Source organism: Scyliorhinus torazame, chromosome 13 (assembly GCF_047496885.1).
Source record: "Scyliorhinus torazame isolate Kashiwa2021f chromosome 13, sScyTor2.1, whole genome shotgun sequence".
In the NCBI taxonomy this organism is placed as follows: Eukaryota; Metazoa; Chordata; class Chondrichthyes; order Carcharhiniformes; family Scyliorhinidae; genus Scyliorhinus; species Scyliorhinus torazame.
In genome coordinates, this window is record NC_092719.1 from 29291599 (window position 1) to 29310760 (window position 19162).

The window sequence follows — 19162 nt, forward strand, 5'->3', positions numbered from 1 at the left end:
GCATCAGCAATGTCCACCTGTGCCCTGGACACGCCCTGTACAGCATCAGCAATGTCAACCTGTGCCCTGGACACGCCCTGTACAGCATCAGCAATGTCCACCTGTGCCCTGGACACACCCTGTACAGCATCAGCAATGTCCACCTGTGCCCTGGACACACCCTGTACAGCATCAGCAATGTCAACCTGTGCCCTGGACACGCCCTGTACAGCATCAGCAATGTCCACCTGTGCCCTGGACACGCCCTGTATACCATCAGCAATGTCCACCTGTGCCCTGGACACCCCCTGTACAGCATCAACAATGTCCACCTGTGCCCTGGACACACCCTGTACAGTATCAGCAATGTCTACCTGTGCCCTGGACACACCCTGTACAGCATCAGCAATGTCCACCTGTGCCCTGGACACACCCTGTACAGCATCAGCAATGTCTACCTGTGCCCTGGACACACCCTGTACAGCATCAGCAATGTCCACCTGTGCCCTGGACACACCCTGTACAGCATCAGCAATGTCAACCTGTGCCCTGGACACACCCTGTACAGCATCAGCAATGCCCACCTGTGCCCTGGACACGCCCTGTACAGCAACAACAATGTCCACCTGTGCCGTGGACATACCCTGTACAGCATCAGCAATGTCAACCTGTGTCCTGGACACACCCTGTACAGCATCAGCAATGTCCACCTTTGCCCTGGACACACCCTGTACAGCATCAGCAATGTCCACCTTTGCCCTGGACACACCCTGTACAGCATCAGCAATGTCCACCTTTGCCCTGGACACACCCTGTACAGCATCACCAATGTCCACCTGTGCACTGGACACCCCCTGTACAGCATCAGCAATGTCCACCTGTGCCCTGGACATGCCCTGTAAAGCATCAACAATGTCCACCTGTGCCCTGGACACGCCCTGTACAGCATCAGCAATGTCAACCTGTGCCCTGGACACACCCTGTACAGCATCAGCAATGTCCACCTGTGCACTGGACACCCCGTGTACAGCATCAGCAATGTCCACCTGTGCCCTGGACACCCCCTGTACAGCATCAGCAATGTCCACCTGTGCCCTGGACACACCCTGTACAGCATCAGCAATGTCCACCTTTGCCCTGGACACACCCTGTACAGCATCAGCAATGTCCACCTTTGCCCTGGACACACCCTGTACAGCAACAACAATGTCCACCTGTGCCCTGGACACACCCTGTACAGCATCAGCAATGTCCACCTTTGCCCTGGACACACCCTGTACAGCATCAGCAATGTCCACCTTTGCCCTGGACACCCCCTGTACAGCATCAGCAATGTCCACCTGTGCCCTGGACACACCCTGTACAGCATCAGCAATGTCCACCTTTGCCCTGGACACACCCTGTACAGCATCAGCAATGTCCACCTTTGCCCTGGACACACCCTGTACAGCAACAACAATGTCCACCTGTGCCCTGGACACACCCTGTACAGCATCAACAATGTCCACCTGTGCACTGGACACCCCCTGTACAGCATCAGCAATGTCCACCTGTGCCCTGGACACGCCCTGTACAGCATCAACAATGTCCACCTGTGCACTGGACACCCCCTGTACAGCATCAGCAATGTCCACCTGTGCCCTGGACACGCCCTGTACAGCATCAACAATGTCCACCTGTGCCCTGGACACGCCCTGTACAGCATCAACAATGTCCACCTGTGCCCTGGACACACCCTGTACAGCATTAGCAATGTCCACCTGTGCCCTGGACACGCCCTGTACAGCATCAACAATGACCACCTGTGCCCTGGACACACCCTGTACAGCAACAACAATGTCCACCTGTGCCCTGGACACACCCTGTACAGCATCAACAATGTCCACCTGTGCCCTGGAAAGGCCCTGTACAGCATCAACAATGTCCACCTGTGCCCTGGACACACACTGTACAGCATCAATAATGTCCACCTGTGCCCTGGACACACCCTGTATAGCATCAACAATGTCCACCTGTGCCCTGGACACGCCCTGTACAGCATCAACAATGTCCACCTGTGCCCTGGACATGCCCTGTAAAGCATCAACAATGTCTACCTGTGCCCTGGACACGCCCTGTACAGCATCAACAATGTCCACCTGTGCCCTGGACACACCCTGTACAGCATCAATAATGTCCACCTGTGCCCTGGACACGCCCTGTATAGCATCAATAATGTCCACCTGTGCCCTGGACACCCCCTGTACAGCATCAGCGATGTCCACCTGTGCCCTGGACATGCCCTGTAAAGCATCAGCAATGTCCACCTGTGCCCTGGACACGCCCTGTACAGCATCAACAATGTCCACCTGTGCCCTGGACACGCCCTGTACAGCATCAGCAATGTCCACCTGTGCCCTGGACACACCCTGTACAGCATCAGCAATGTCAACCTGTGCCCTGGACACGCCCTGTACAGCATCAGCAATGTCCACCTGTGCCCTGGACACGCCCTGTACAGCCTCAGCAATGTCCACCTGTATCCTGGACACGCCCTGTACAGCATCAGCAATGTCCACCTGCGTCTGGGACACGCCCTGTACAGCATCAACAATGTCCACCTGTATCCTGGACACGCCCTGTACAGCATCAGCAATGTCTACCTGTGCCCTGGACACGCCCTGTACAGCATCAACAATGTCCACCTGTGCCCTGGACACCCCCTGTACAGCATCAACAATGTCCACCTGCGTCTGGGACACGCCCTGTACAGCATCAGCAATGTCCACCTGTGCACTGGACACCCCCTGTACAGCATCAGCAATGTCCACCTGTGCCCTGGACACGCCCTGTACAGCATCAACAATGTCCACCTTTGCCCTGGACACACCCTGTACAGCATCAACAATGTCCAGCTGTGCCCTGGTCACGCCCTGTACAGCATCAGCAATGTCCACCTGTGCCCTGGACACCCCCTGTACAGCATCAGCAATGTCCACCTGTGCCCTGGACACACCCTGTACAGCATCAACAATGTCCAGCTGTGCCCTGGTCACGCCCTGTACAGCTTCAACAATGTCCACCTGTGCCCTGGACACGCCCTGTACAGCATCAGCAATGTCCACCTGTGCCCTGGACACCCCCTGTACAGCATCAGCAATGTCCACCTGTGCCCTGGACACACCCTGTACAGCATCAACAATGTCCAGCTGTGCCCTGGTCACGCCCTGTACAGCTTCAACAATGTCCACCTGTGCCCTGGACACGCCCTGTACAGCATCAACAATGTCCACCTTTGCCCTGGACACACCCTGTACAGCATCAACAATGTCCAGCTGTGCCCTGGTCACGCCCTGTACAGCTTCAACAATGTCCAGCTTGTCATGATATTCAAACACACACATCATGATGGACACACTAACAGGCAAATCAGAGCACACAACACCACAACCAATCACAGACAAGAACACCAACCACATAAAAAGCACGAGCACGACACCTGGAGGTCAGTAGGTCTGGGGAGAAGGAAACAAGAAAGAGCTGTTGAAACACCACAAGCAGGGAGCCCCCCACGTGCAGAGTGCAAAGACCAAGTTGTAAATAGAGAGTTTAAATAAAGAAGCGTTGTACCATATGCAACTGTGTTGGCTCTTCTGTGTGTCAGAACACCCAACACCACATGGTACAGGAGTGGATCGATACCTGCCTACCAACCTGCCATTCTGGACATGGACCACACCGGCAAACCGCAGCCGATGCAAGTCACGGGGAACCTAGGCACCAACTGGAAGCTCTACAGGCAGCGATTTGACCTGTACATCCGTGCCACCGAAAAACAGAATGTCTCGGATGATTCGAAGATTGCAATGCTCCTCTTCTACGCAGGCCCCCACCCAAACGATGTCTTTAATTCACTGGTGTTCGAGGAAGGCGAAAACCAGGCCAAATATGACACGGTCATCCTCAAAATGGACCAGCACTTTCAAACTGAAGTAAACGAAACTTTCGAAAGATACATCTTTCAGCAATGCCTGCAAGGTAAGGAGGAGCTTTTTCAACCCTTTTTGACGCACCTCCGGATTCTAGCGCAGTCCTGCGGTTACGGCACCACCACAGAGTCCATGATCAGGGACCAGATTGTTTTTGGCGTTGCCTCTAGTGGCCTACGCCAGCAGCTTCTTAAAATAAAGAGCCTCACCTTAGCGTCTGCTGTGGAAGCCTGTGTCCTCCATGAAAATGCTGCCTGCCGTTTTGCCCGATTTCAGGCGTCCGAGTTGGCACGGAGGGGGTCCCCAGCCGTCGAATCGGCAAGCCAGGCCGCCCACGACGTTGAACGCATCCAGGCCGTCGATTTCTTCCCGCCCCACGGCCCGGACGACAGCGGCCGCTTCCCGCGCTTTTCGCGGTCTCCCGCGCAGGTGCGCGCCAAGAATAACGGCCACAACGAGGGACGCACTGCGCAGGCGCGCCCACCGCAAGATCGCACTGCGCATGCGCAGTGGCGCAACGAACGTCGTGACGTCATGACGTGCAGCAAGTGTGGAGGTCTACACTTAAAAGGGCAATGTCCTGCAAAATACCGACAGTGCAACAGATGTGCCATGATAGGCCACTACGCAGCCCGCTGTCGTGCGGCTCAACCCATGGATCCGGCGCATCCTCGACAACCTCGCACACGAGTCAGGACCGTCCAGCCCACGCATCACGACTTCCAGTTAAGTGATGCAGATGACCAGGATGACTTCCGAGTTGCCGTCATTGATGTCAACAAGGTCAATGCCATCAATCCAGACGATGAGTGGTGTGCCACCCTGACGGTCAACCGATCGCGCGTCGCCTTCCGTCTGGACACCGGCGCATCCGCCAACCTGATTGCTTACTCTGCAGTCCAGGCCATGAAGGTCAAACCACCCATCACACCATCCCGGCTTAAGATGGTTGACTATAACGGGAACGTTATCCCGTCCGTAGGATCTTGCCAGCTACAGGTGACTCACAAGAGGTACACGGCCACACTCCCCTTCGAAGTTGTGGGCTCATCAAAGGACTCGTTACTGGGCGCACAAGCGTGTAAGGTCCTTCACCTGGTACAGCGCATCATGTCTCTCTCTCCAGATGAGATATCCGACTTCCCGGATGCTGAGTTCCACGCGAATCTCCATTCCCTCCTCGCTCACAACCAGGAGGTTTTTGAAGGCATGGGGACATTGCCACACACGTACAAGATTCGACTCAGACCGGACGCCATCCCTGTCGTTCACGCACCTCGCAGGGTTCCTGCGCCTCTCAAAGACCGCCTCAAGGCACAACTGCAGATTCTTCAGGACCAAGGGGTCCTATCCAAGGTCACGGAGCCCACGCCATGGGTCAGCTCCATGGTCTGTGTAAAGAAGCCCTCTGGCGAGCTCCGTATATGTATAGATCCAAAAGATCTGAACAACAACATCATGCGGGAACACTATCCCATCCCGAAACGAGAAGACCTCACCAGCGAGATGGCGCGAGCCAACATATTCACTAAATTGGATGCGTCCAAAGGATTCTGGCAGATCAAACTGGACCCGGCCAGCCGAAGACTATGCACATTCAACACCCCTTTTGGCAGATTCTGCTACAACCGGATGCCATTCGGCATCATTTCGGCATCTGAAGTATTCCACCGCATTATGGAGCAGATGATGGAAGGCATCGAAGGGGTACGTGTATATGTGGACGATATCATCATTTGGTCCACCACTCCGCAGGAACACATGCATCGTCTTCGACGTGTCTTCACCCGCATACGGCAAAATGGCCTGCGTCTCAACCGTGCGAAGTGTGCTTTCGGCCGGACGGAGCTGAAATTCCTCGGGGACCACATCTCAAGGTCCGGGGTCCGTCCCGATGCAGACAAGGTTAGCGCCATCACAGCCATGCCACGACCGGCTGACAAGAAGGCTGTCTTAAGATTCCTGGGCATGGTCAACTTCCTTGGGAAGTTCATTCCCAACCTGGCTTCTCATACAACAAACATGCGCCATCTCGTAAAAAAATCGACGGAATTCAACTGGCACCAGTCGCATCAGCGGGAATGGGAGGAGCTCAAGCACAAACTGGTCACGGCACCAGTGCTGGCCTTCTTTGACACGACTCGCCCTACAAAGATCTCAACAGACGCCAGCCAATATGGTATTGGAGCGGTACTCCTGCAAAAAGACAGCACGTCATCATGGGCCCCGGTTGCGTATGCCTCACGAGCCATGACCCCTACCGAACAGCGCTACGCGCAAATCGAAAAAGAATGCCTGGGCTTGTTAACTGGACTGGACAAGTTCCACGACTATGTGTATGGCCTGCCACGATTCACGGTCGAAACTGACCACCGCCCCCTGGTCAACATCATTAACAAAGACCTGAACGACATGACTCCTCGCCTCCAGCGCATCTTACTTAAACTCAGGAGGTACGATTTTGAACTGATCTACACTCCGGGGAAGGAACTCATAGTGGCGGACACTCTTTCCCGAGCAGTGAGCACACCACCAGATGCGGAGGGGTTCGTGCGTCAAATTGAGGCACACGTGACTCTGACAGCAGCAAATATGCCAGCTGATGATCCTTGTCTGGCCCACATACGCGCAGAGACGGCGACTGACCCTCTGCTGCAGCGAGTGATGCGCCACATGACGGAAGGGTGGCTAAAAGGGCAGTGCCCCCAGTTTTATAATGTGCGAGATGATCTCACCAATATAGACGGGGTCCTTATGAAATCGCATAGGATCGTCATTCCACACAGTGTGCGCCAGATGATTCTTCGTCAACTACACGAAGGCCACTTGGGCGTCGAAAAATGCAGACGAAGGGCCCGGGAGGCGGTATATTGGCCGGGTATTAATGAAGACATAGCCAACATGGTGCTCAACTGCACAACCTGTCAGAGGTTTCAGCCAGCGCAACCTCCGGAAACACTTCTACCACACGAGATGGTGACGTCCCCCTGGGCGAAGGTGGGTGTTGACCTATTTCACGCGCTCGGCAGAGATTACATTGTTATTATAGACTACTTCTCAAACTACCCGGAAGTCATGCCTCTCCATGATCTGACGTCGTCCGCAGTCATTGGGGCCTGCAAGGAAACGTTTGCTCGCCACGGCATTCCAAGGACTGTCATGTCAGACAATGGACCTTGTTTTGCCAGCCGTGAATGGTCGTCCTTTGCCGCAGCATATGGTTTCACTCATGTGACATCCAGCCCTCTGCATCCACAATCGAACGGGAAGGCTGAAAAGGGTGTCCACATCGCAAAGCGGCTCCTGTGCAAGGCGGCTGATGACGGATCGGACTTTAACCTTGCCTTGCTGGCCTATCGATCGGCCCCGTTATCCACGGGCCTCTCGCCAGCGCAGCTACTAATGGGTCGCTCCCTCAGGACGACGGTACCTTCCGTCCTGGCACCGACAACAGACCATGAGGCGGTTCTTCGGAACATGCAACTGCAGCGTGATCGCCAGAAAGGTCGGTACGACACACGAGCGACGGACCTGCCCCCCCTGTCCTCCGGAGACAAAGTACGCGTCCATCAACCGTATGGTGGCTGGTCAGCACCGGCCGAAGTCCTCCGACAAGTGGCTCCCCGCTCGTTCCTGGTTCGCATGCCGGATGGTTCCGTGCGTCGCCGCAATCGGCGCGCCCTTCGCCGACTTCCACGCTCACAGCCACACAACACGCCAGATCCTCAACAGGCTTCCGAGGATGACTTTGTGGAGCTGCCGCACATCACGCCCTTTCCATCGCCACCCATGGCCATGCCTGCACAGCAGCCGGTGGTTCTTGATCCACCCTTAAGGCGGTCAACCCGAATTCGTCGCAAACCCATTAGAATGGACTTATAATACAGTTCATATGTTTAATAAGTTGGACAATTTTACATGATAACCTGTTGTTGTTTATCGTTCCAGATGTCGTCTGACTGGACAACTGTTCAAATTTTTTTTCTTCTTCTCTCGTTCGCATTTCTGTTATGTTATGGTACAACTGGATTCATGTGACGCACTCGACATCGCCCCATGTACATAGTTCCGTCATAGACACATGCTGCACACGACACACACACACTCTTAGATGCACTCACGTCACGATCATATTTATTACCACGTAGGCACATATCTTTGTAAAAAGGGGGGATGTCATGATATTCAAACACACACATCATGATGGACACACTAACAGGCAAATCAGAGCACACAACACCACAACCAATCACAGACAAGAACACCAACCACATAAAAAGCACGAGCACGACACCTGGAGGTCAGTAGGTCTGGGGAGAAGGAAACAAGAAAGAGCTGTTGAAACACCACAAGCAGGGAGCCCCCCACGTGCAGAGTGCAAAGACCAAGTTGTAAATAGAGAGTTTAAATAAAGAAGCGTTGTACCATATGCAACTGTGTTGGCTCTTCTGTGTGTCAGAACACCCAACACCACACAGCTGTGCCCTGGTCACGCCCTGTACAGCATCAGCAATGTCCACCTGCGTCTGGGACACGTTGCTCAGAGACTGGGAAATGTTGTCAAGGCCCTCAGCCATGGTGGTAGGCAGGGCCGGTGCCAGGGGGCCGATATTCACTCACCCGCGGAGTCCTGTGTAGTTTGTTTGCCTTCTTACAACATTGGACAGCGGTCCGCCTCGTGATACTGCACGAACTGATGGCCACTGCCACTAACTACCAGGTAGCATTGGCGGCCGTGTGGCTGCTCCTCCGACTCCCCCTGTGGGGAACAGTGGGCCCTGTCTCACCTCCATAGCATCCAACAGCCTGGACAGGTCAGTATCCCCAAAGCGTGGAGCAGGTCTACGCGGTGTCATGGCCGTGAGCTGAGTGCAGTGTGTTCGGAGGGAGCGTTTATCAGCAATTCTCCCTTGTCTGGGGGGGAGACGCGGGATGCGGTCCGAGCGGATTAGCTGGTGGGACGGTCAGCTCTGGCGTGGAGCCCGTGGGGGATCATTTCCGGTACTACATGCCGTGAAATACCGGCAGCGGTCTCGCCAGCCCGACCTTCGGGAAGCTGCCGGGAAGTCCCATCCGGCACTTAAGTTTCCCCATTAAATGGCGCCCAAAGATATTGAAAACATAGTGTGCCAATGCATCCACTGTCAGACACAACAGTCATTGTCTCCTACAGCCAACCTCCACCCCTGCGAGTGGCCGGGCCGTGAATGAACTGGAGTGCACGGAGACATTGCAGGCCCTTTCTTGGGCAGGATGTTCCTCATCTTGGTAAATGCTCATTTCAAATGGTTATCCCTCCAAGAGATGGGAGTGATGACCTTGGTGCCACAGTAGAAGTCTTGTGCTGGGTATTTTCCATACACAGCCTCCTCGAAGCCATTGTCTCTGACATCGGCACCCCTTTCGCTGGGGAGGATTCCAACACTTCCTTCAATGGAATTCGACAAACCAAAATGGCTCAAGATCAACCCACGTCAAACGAATTGGCGGCAACAGCCGACCAAAATGTTAATAATGCTATGAAACAGCAGTCAGACTGCCCGGTGTGGTTTCTCACGCAGACACATCAAACAGGCTGTCCTGGCAGAGGGAGCCGAGACATTCAGAGATGACTCAGCCAGCAGCTCCGGTGGGAGCTGGAGAAAGGACTTGACCTACAGGAGTGGTGAAGTCTCCTGGACCGGCGCCTTCTGCGGACAACAAGATGACATCAGAGGTACTGGTTGGGGAACTGAGGCGATCCACAAGGACTCAAAGGTGTCTGGACAGACTGACTTTGTGAACAATTCTTTTCCATTGTGTCTCTAGACCGTTTCACATGTCTCTAACACATCTATCTAGCACGTGTTGCAAAATGTAATTAAAGGCCTTAAGAGGGGAGGGATGTGGTAGCGTGGCCCCTTTAAGGGGAGAGCCTTCGCAGTTCATGTGACCGGCTCAGGGCCAATCATGCAGCAGTGCGTGAACCCTGGCCAATGAAGAGAAAGTGCTGGGCCCTGGGAGCAGGGGCCTGGGCAGTGGAGCCAGAGAGTTAAGACATTGAACACAATCTAACGGGAAATGATTCCAAGTGTGGGAACTGCCGTGAGCGTCCCGGTGTTCAACCTGGCGAGGCTGTCACTGGTATCAAATATTAATCTGTCCACTTCACCACGCCCCACGGGCCTTCACGCCGCAAATGATGATCCCGCCAGCTGATTCACCGGGACTGCGCCTGCCAGCTCCCCGCCAACAAGGGAGAGCGACATTTAAACCGATCCTGCAGAGCAAACCCCACGCAGCTCGCAGCCATACCACAGCCCCGCGATTCGGGAATGCTGGTCTGGCCAGATTGTTGGGCACGGCCGAGTCCAGAGAGGATGTCATGTTCCCCCGAGGGGCTCGGAGGGTCAGCCAGAGGGCAGCCAGTATCGCCTGGGAGGTGGTAGCGGTTGTCAGCTCGGGGAGCGTCACGCAGTAAGGAGATCAACGACCGACACCGGGCTGCACGGGTGAGTTGGCACCGGCCCCCTGGCACTGACCCCCATGAGAATCCACTTGGGAGGTGTGGTGCTCACTTAACTACGATTGCCAACTCCCATTAGCAATAGTCTTCAGCCACACGGCTAGGGGCCTCCACGGTCAGTGGTAGTTACAGGTGGTCAGTGGTACAGACAGGCAGGTGCTGGGGTTGCCCCCATTATGGATACACACTATCCAGGGGTGACATGGCGGACTCCTAGCCCTTGAGACACTGACACATCCCCCCCCCCCCCCCTGCCCTTCTGGCCCTGGCCGCTCCCTTTGGGGGTTTTCTCAGTCCCCCCTCCCCAGGCAGTGGGGCAGCAACCCAAGTGTTTCCGGGCTCATTGCCCGGGGGTGAAGATGGCTTGTCCCCTCCTCGGATCACCACAACAGCCATTCTGCCAGCTTCACGTTTTTAAAAAGGTGTCCAAATCGGTGCCCGCGTGGCCACTTGCTGGGAGGCGGTTAGATCCCGGGAGGCTGGTATAAAGAGGGTCGTCCTCGTTAATTGTATGGAGATTGGCTTTAAATGGTGATTATTGGTTTGTAGCCAAGTCGCGGTGGGATCTGATCACGTCAACTGGAGCGGGCCAGTTCGATTGCAAATCGATCTCTCACAATCTCTCGCTCAAGTACAACGCGGCGTAAAATCTTTCCCACAGCCATTGTTGCTCTGTGCCTGTATATAGTTGTCTTTGCCTAGTGTTAATAAACCCTCTCTGCTGTTACTGGAAGTCTCCAGTCTATTGTCTTGAGTTACCACAGTTACAATAACAGATTTGGACAAGGAAAATGGGGCAGGGATTTAGTGAAGCATAAACTCCAGCATGGACTGATTGGGCCAAATGGCCTGTTTCTCTGCTGTATATCCTGTGTAATTGTATTCACCCTGCAGCCTCCATTCTTATCCTCACAGGCAGGAAGTTCTAGAATTGTTCTAGAGGCAATATGGTGGCACTATGGTTAGCACTGCTGCCTCACAGTGCCAGGGACACGGGTTCAATTCTAGTCCTGGGTGACTGTCTGTGTGGAGTCTGCATGTTCTCTCCGTGTCTACGTGGATTTCCTCCGTGTGCTCTGGTTTTCTCCCACAGTCCAAAGATGTGCAGGTTAGGTGGATTGCCCCTTAGTGTCCAAGGATGTGCAGGTTAGGTGGGGTTACGGGGATAGGACAGGGGTTTGGGCCTAGGTAGGGTGCGCTTTCAGAGGGTCAGTGCAGACTCGATGAGCCGAATAGCCTCCTTCTGCACTGTAACAATTCTATGGTTCTCAGGATCCAATGGGCCTCCTTCTCTACCTCCTCTTGTGTCCTGACAGACACACAGTCCTCTTCCTGCAATGTGCTTCACTATGAGGTGACTGTGATCTGGAGAGAGCCGTGTGGGTATTTCCCCTCCTCCCCTGTGTTGGAGAGTCTCAAACTCACACTTCAGCTCAATGACTCTGAGCTGCTGTGTCTCAGGCAAGAGACACATCCGACAGATGTAGCCATCCCGGACAGTCTGATTGTTCCCAAATTCCCATCTTCTATTATCCGGATTCACCTCCTGTGCTGCCAATTTTAATCTTTATGTTTTGTTCACAGTCATTGATTTCCACAGATAATAGAATCAGTTTACCTGCCACCTCACTGCTGAATAATGCAGCCAACAGCAAAACTACAATCAGCATCATATCTGGCTTGAAGTTCCTCTCCTCAAACCTGAAATACAAAAACAATTCAACATTAACATCAAGATTTCCAATGAAAGGTGGGAATCTCCTGCTCCCATTCCTACCTCTCTCTTTCCCAGTTGTCTGATGTGATGAGGTTCCAAGTGTGACTGTGAATATATAGAGCAGACTGAAGAGCAGTGGAGCCACTGAAATCAAATCCAATTGGCTGGATCAGTAATGATGTCACATGAATTAATGACCAATTGGTGTCTGAGAGCCAACAGGAGGGACTGGAAGATATTCAAATATTTCCTGTACCACATCTGAGATTGTTTAACGTGGCTCTGTAACTCCTCAGTGAGGAATGGAAACTGCAGTCAATGTTCCAAACCCCATTAATCAGACTGGAAATGAATGGATTGAAGAAATTATTAATAATTATAAACTTTATTAGTGTCACAAGTAGGCTTACATTAACACTGCAATGAAGTTACTGTGAAAAGCCCCTAGTCGCCACACTCAGGCACCTGTTCGGGTACACTGAGGGAGAATTCAGAATGTCCAAATTACCTAACAAGCACGCCTTTGGACCGTGGGGGGAAACCGGAGCACCCGGAGGAAACCCACGCAGGCACGGGGAGAACGTGCAGACTCGGCACAGACAGTGACCCAAGCTGAGAATCGAACCAGGAACGCGGACTCTGTGAAGCAAGAGTGTTGACCACTGTGCTACCGTGCCGCCCATATTGTGGATCCGTGTCGAGTCATGGTTTATCTGAATCCCCAGGTAGCGGAATTTGTTTGGGGCTATTTTGAATGATAGACCCTCCAGCTCCATCCCTCCCCCATTTGGCTTCACCGGGAATACCTTGCTCTTACCTGTGTTGTTCTCTGCTTTGCGCCACCTGCATAGCTTGGATGTGTCATGTTGAACAAAGAACAAAAAGCTTTGTTAGCCAACAAAACAAATTTATTAACACTACTAAATAAGATTCATACGTATTCCTAAAGTATAAGATGATATTAAACTATGCTATCTCTAACTACAGAACTCTCAAATACACAACTGATGCCTCCTATGCCTAACCATCTACTACCTCTTCTACTCTACTCTCCTGGACTCTCTCCAGCTCACTCTCCCAGGAATCTAAGAGTCAATGCAATTCATAGTCCTGTCCCTTAGCTCCCTCAAGTGGCTAGTTTTAACATGACATTAACTCTTCACATGCTGTACATTTGTATCATGTCACATTGCTCAGGTTGAGTTTGTAGCCCAAGGAAGCCCCGAACCCTTCCAGGAGCTAAGTACACATCCAGCCCAGTGATGGAAGCTACATTAAATACGTGGAGACCGTACTTCGGCCAAGTGTCCATCATGGCCCCCATCTGCGGTAACCACAAATTCTCACCAGCCATGCTAGACGCCATTTTTAAGAAATGGAGAGATTGGGAAGGAGAAATGCAGGACATGCACGGACGACTGTTAGAAAGGGCGAGGTCACCAATAGGGCAAGACAGAAATGAGACGACAAACTAGGAATGGAGATATGGTAGGGACCCTGCAGCGAAGCACTGAGCAGGGCCAACTCCGCCTCCACCTGCGCAAGGCTCAGCCTCATGCAGTTTACAGTGGTGCACAGAGTCCACCTAACAGAACCCCAATGAACAGGTTCTTCCAAGAGGTAGAAGACAAATGTGAACAGTGCCAGGGAGGCCCGGCCAACCACGCCCACTTGTTCTGGGCCTGCCCCAGATTGTTGTGTTCTGGACAGCCTTTTTCGAGCCGATGTCCAAGACTGTGGGGGTGAGGGTGGAGCTGTGCCCGAGAGTGGCAAACTTAATCCTTTCGAAGTGCAGGAGTTCCGCCAGGTGTCACCCACCGCTTTGCGGCTCCGAGTCCCGCCAGTTCGTAACATAAAACATTTCCGGGAACAGTTAACTTCTCCACAGACATGATTCCAGGGACACAAAGTGGCAGTCTTCAGCGTTTCAAACCAGCCAGAACTTCATAAGGGGTGAGGGTCGACACCCTTGCCTTTGCTTCCCTAATCGCACGCCGGAGAATCCTTCTCGGCTGGCGATCAGCAGCCCCAACCACAGCTGCGGACTGGCCGGCAGACGTGGCAGAATTTCTCCACCTGGAGAAGATCAAATACACCATCCAAGGGTCGGACGTGAAGCATGGGAGCTATTCGTCAGCCTGTTCCAAGACCTGTTTGAGGCCAATAGCGGATAGGAAGAGAGGGAGGCGGGGACCAGTGAGGGCAGACAGGAGCATACAGAGCAGATAGGAACAAGGGGGGGGGGTGGCAGAAAGGGAGGAACCCAGGGGAACATCAGGAAGGGATACGGAAAAGACCGAGGAGGGGGCCAGAGAGCCCCCCCCCCCACAAAGCCAGAAGGCCAACAGTAACAAAATTGTACATACGCACTGTCTCGCTCAACTATCGCACAGTGTACAGATGTAAAAATTGAACAAAAATATTTCAAAAGTAAAATAAAAAAGGACGCGCGGGGGGGTGGGGTTAAGGCGGTTATGTCCAATGTTTGGCTTTTGCAAATTGTATCGAGTCTACACAGACTTGTTTACTTTGTATTGTATTAAATGAAAAACCTGAATGAAATAATTTTCAAATTTAACAAAAGGAAAGACAGAGGCTCCAGATGGGTTTTGGGTTGGTGTCCACACAGAAGGCGGGAGGCCAATTGCAGAGGCCCAGAGGGGCAGTGTATGGAGAAAAAGTGAGCAGGCTGTTGGTGCACCAACAGAGTAAGCAAACAGCGATGAGGGAGGTCGGGATACAGGTGGCGCGGAGCGGGCCCAGCTGCATAAATTGAATTTGGCCCGGCTGGTGGTGGGGATGAAAGCGAGCTTCAGGAGATCGGTTGTGTTGCCTTTGTCGTTGGCAAGGCGCGTGCAGATGGTTAAAATAACGGTGCTGCCCAAATTCTTGTTTATGTTCCAGAACCTCCCCATCTTTGTTGCCAAGTTCATTTTGAGGAAGGTGAATGGGATAATTTGGGGGTTTGCATGGGCGGGGAAAACACTGCAGGTGAGTCAGGAAATGGGCAGTGGAGGAGGGATCGGTTTGGGGGTGGATGGAGGCAGCGTCGGGTTGGGGAATTAGTTTGAGGGCTCTGCAGTTGGCGTCCCTGTCGTTCTCGACAGCCCAGTATTCAGTGAGCCCGGTGGTGGTCTCAGTGCTGTGAGTCTGGAACCAGTGCAGGCAGCATTTTGGGTTGGAGATCTCTGTGGGCGGGTGCCGATATGCGATAATGAGAGGTTTGTGCTGGCGGGGCTGAATGTGAGGTTCCGGGGGTGGCGGCAGCTGGGGCTAGAGTACTTCAGGGACTTGTTTGTTGGGGATAAGTTTGTGGGCCTGGAAGAGCTTGAGGAAACATATCAGTTGCCGCAGGGAAACAGGTTCAGTTACCTGCAGGTGAGGGACTTTGTGAGGAACGAGGTGCTGTACTTCCTGGGGCGGCCACCTCAGGTGTTACAAGATTAGCTGTTGTCCGAAGCTGACATTGAGGAGAGTGACAGATATTTATGGAGAGCTGATGGAGAGGGTGGAGGAGATCAGGCGGAAAAGTGAGGAGGAGGAGTTGAGAGATAGGTAAAGGCCGGGCTGTGGAAGTAAGCCTCTTCATTGTGTGCGAGGGTAAGACTCATCCACCTTAATGTGGCGCACCGGGGCCACGTGATGGCTGCAAGATGAGCCAGTTCTTTGCAGGGTGGAGAATAGGCGGGGGGGGGGGGCTGCAAATCACATACATTTATTCTGGGCGTATCCAAAGCTGAGGGGGTTCTGGCACGGGTTGTCAGGTGTTATGCCCGAGATTCTGGGTGAAGGGGTGACCCTGAGTCCAGAGCTGGCGATATTCAGATTGTTGGGAGAGCCGAGAGTCCAGGTGGGGAGAAAGGCTGATGTTTTGACCTTTGCCTCCCTGTTAGCCAGAGGCAGATTCTGTCGAGCTGGCGGGACTCGGAGCCCCAAAGGGGTGGGTGAGACCTGGCGGAACTCCTGCACTTCGAAAGGATTAAGTTTACCTTACGGGTAACGGAGGAGGGATCACCTGGAGGTGGAAGCATTTATTGACATCTTTAAAGTGAATTTAGCCATCAACAGCGACGGTGGGATGGGGGGGGGTTATTTTGTTTCTTTGTTTCGGGGTCGGAGAGGGGAGATAAGGGGGAAACAATAAGGGGATGGGGTGAGTTGCAGGGTTGTTATCATTGCCGTGGGCGGCTTGTATTTATGTGTCTGTTCTTTTCATTTTTTTTTTATATTTCTATGTATATATGCAAAGTACCTTTAATAAAAATATTTTTTTAAAAGAGAGTTCACAGTTGGAAGTGGTTGACTTGGGTCGTGCTTGTTTACAGAATTTACAGTACAGAAGGAGGCCATTTGGCCCATCGAGTCTGCACCGGCTCTTGGAAAGAGCACCCTACCCAAGCCCACACCTCCACCCTATCCTCATAACCCAGTAACCCCACCCAACACTAAGGGCAATTTTGGACACTAAGGGCAATTTAGCTTGGCCAGTCCACCTAACCTGCACATCTTTGGACTGTGGGAGGAAACCGGAGCACCCGGAGGAAACCCACGCACACACTGGGAGGATGTGCAGACTCCGCACAGACAGTGACCCAAGCCGGGAATCGAACCTGGGACCCTGAAGCTGTGAAGCAATTGTGCTAACCACTATGCTACCATGCTGTGGACGGATGAAAGGCGTCCTGCAAGGCGGTCACTCAGTCTGCGTTTAGTCTCTGCAATGTAGAGTAGACCCCACTGGGAGCAGCGAATGCAACAGCCCAGATTGAAGGAGGTGGATGTGAAACACTGACTCACCTAAAAATAGTGTTCAGGCCCTTGGATGGTGAGCAGGGAGGAGGTAAAGGGGCAGGCGTTACACCTTCTGAGATTGTATAGAAATGTGCCATGGGAAGAGGGTGAGGTGTTGGGGGTGGTGGAGGAGTGGTCCAGTGTATCCCGGAGGAAACGGTCCCTGCGGAATGCTGACGGGAGTGAGTGAAAGATGTGATTGGTGGTGACATGTCGGAGTTGGCCGAACTGGCGGAGTATAATTCTTTGACTGTAGAGGCTGATGGAGTGAAAAGTGAGGACAAGGGGGGCCCTATCCTGGTTCTGGGAGGGAGGGGAAGGGGTGAGAGCAGAGGTGGGAGATAGGTCAGACACGGTTGAGAATCCAGTTAACCACAGTGGGTGGGAAGCCATGATTGAGGAAGAAGGAAGACATGTCAGCAGCACCATTTTGGAAAGTGGCATCATCGAGACAGATGCGATGGAGGCGACGGAACTGGGAAAATGGGATGAAGTCCCAAAGGACGTGCTGTTAGGTAATTTGGACGTTCTGAATTCTCCCTCAGGGTACCCGAACAGGTGCCCGAATGTGGCGACTAGGGGCTTTTCACTAACTTCATTGCTGTGTTAATGTAAGCCTAATAATAAGTCCCTACAGAATGTGGGGTCTGAAGAGCTGGCTTCGAGGTAACTGTGGGAGTCAATGGGCTTGTCATGGATATTAGTGGACTGTCTATTCCCTGAAATAGAGATAGAGAAGTCAAGGAAGGGAAGGGGTGTTGGAAATGTCCCATGTGAAGGCGATATGGGATGGAAATTGGAAGCGAGATTCATAAATTTTTCCAGATCCAGTCAGGAACATGAAGCGACACGAAAACAGTCATCAACGTTCTGAATAAAGATTGTGGGAGGGGCTGGACTAGGACTGGAACTCGGAATGTTCCACATATCCCATAAAGAGACAGGCAAAACTAGGACCCACACGGGAATCCATAGCCATGCCTTTCGAGTGGAGGAAGTGCGACAAGAGTAGTTCATGCCTGATTAATCTAGTTGAGTTTTTTGAGGCCACAAACATGGTGGATAGGGGAGTGAATACAGATGGTGTTGATATGGATACAGAGCAAAGGCAGATAAAAAGAGTTGATGTTCAGATCAGCTGATATCTAATAGAATAGTGGAACAGGCATGCGGGACTGAATATCCTCGTCCTGATCTGATGTATTTGGAAGAGAACATCTTAAAACCAGTTCTAAGATGGGCGCATTGTGCAGTTAATAACACAAAACATTTCTGGGAACAGTTAACTTCTCCACAGACATGATTCCAGGGACACAAATGGAGCAAATGGAAAGGACAGGATTTTCATCAAAAACAACACTGTGATCCTGTTTATAGGTAACTCAAACTTACCTGGTTTAACGATGCACCCTGTATTGCTCTGTGCTATTAGTTATTGCCTTTGATTTTTGACTGTGAGATTTTGGTAAAAGTATTATTCATCGTCGAGCTCCATCACTTTTCATCCCTCCCTGCAACGTTATTTCACCTCCGTTTCTAAGTCTGAATTGTTGTGTTCCATTTGCTTCTGCTTTTCAGACCATGAAAGAGTCCACACCGAGTTGTTAAGGGAAAGAAAGTTTATTACAATAACTATATTTACACAGCACGAAAGATCCCAGCCGGATCGCTGCCGTCGGTTCCCAAACTGGCCGACTTTATACAGAAACTTTATATGGTTGAGGATTCCCCGCCCCTTCAACAAGGGATCTCCTATTCGGCGAAGCTCAGGGCAGTTTAATCATTGCCACATTGGAGGTTTTGATCAAAGTATTATTCATCGTCGAGCACCATCACTTTCCATCCCTCCCTGCAATGTTATTTCACCTCTGTGTCTAAGTCTGAATCTTGCTCCTTTATTAGTTCCTCTCTCCCGTACAAGACACCGTGGTATATTATATGTGGACACCTATATTATGATGTGGAGATGCCGGCGTTGGACTGGGGTGAGCACAGTAAGAAGTCTTACAACACCAGTTAAAGTCCAACAGATTTGTTTCAAACACTAGCTTTCGGAGCGCTGCTCCTTCTTCAGGTGAATTGGGTCAGATATCATATCTCTTCATTCACCTGAGGAAGGAGCAGTGCTCCGAAAGCTAGTGATTGAAACAAACCTGTTGGACTTTAATCTGGTGTTGTAAAACTTCTTACTGTACCTATATT

The 19162-nt window shown here is 52.3% G+C and overlaps 1 protein-coding gene across 1 annotated transcript in view; it reads right to left on the minus strand.

Annotated features, from left to right (window-relative positions):
- LOC140387673 (echinoidin-like) overlaps positions 1–18643 on the minus strand; it is a 107563-nt gene extending 88920 nt beyond the window's left edge. Inside the window, exons 1-3 of the mRNA XM_072470866.1 lie at positions 18353–18643; positions 12987–13020; positions 12071–12153 (exon numbers count right to left, since the gene is read on the minus strand). Of these exons, the coding sequence (XP_072326967.1) occupies positions 12071–12153; positions 12987–13018 (115 nt within the window). The 5' untranslated portion in view covers positions 13019–13020; positions 18353–18643. The remainder of the gene's footprint in view (positions 1–12070; positions 12154–12986; positions 13021–18352) is intronic.
- Between the last annotated feature and the right edge of the window lie 519 nt (positions 18644–19162).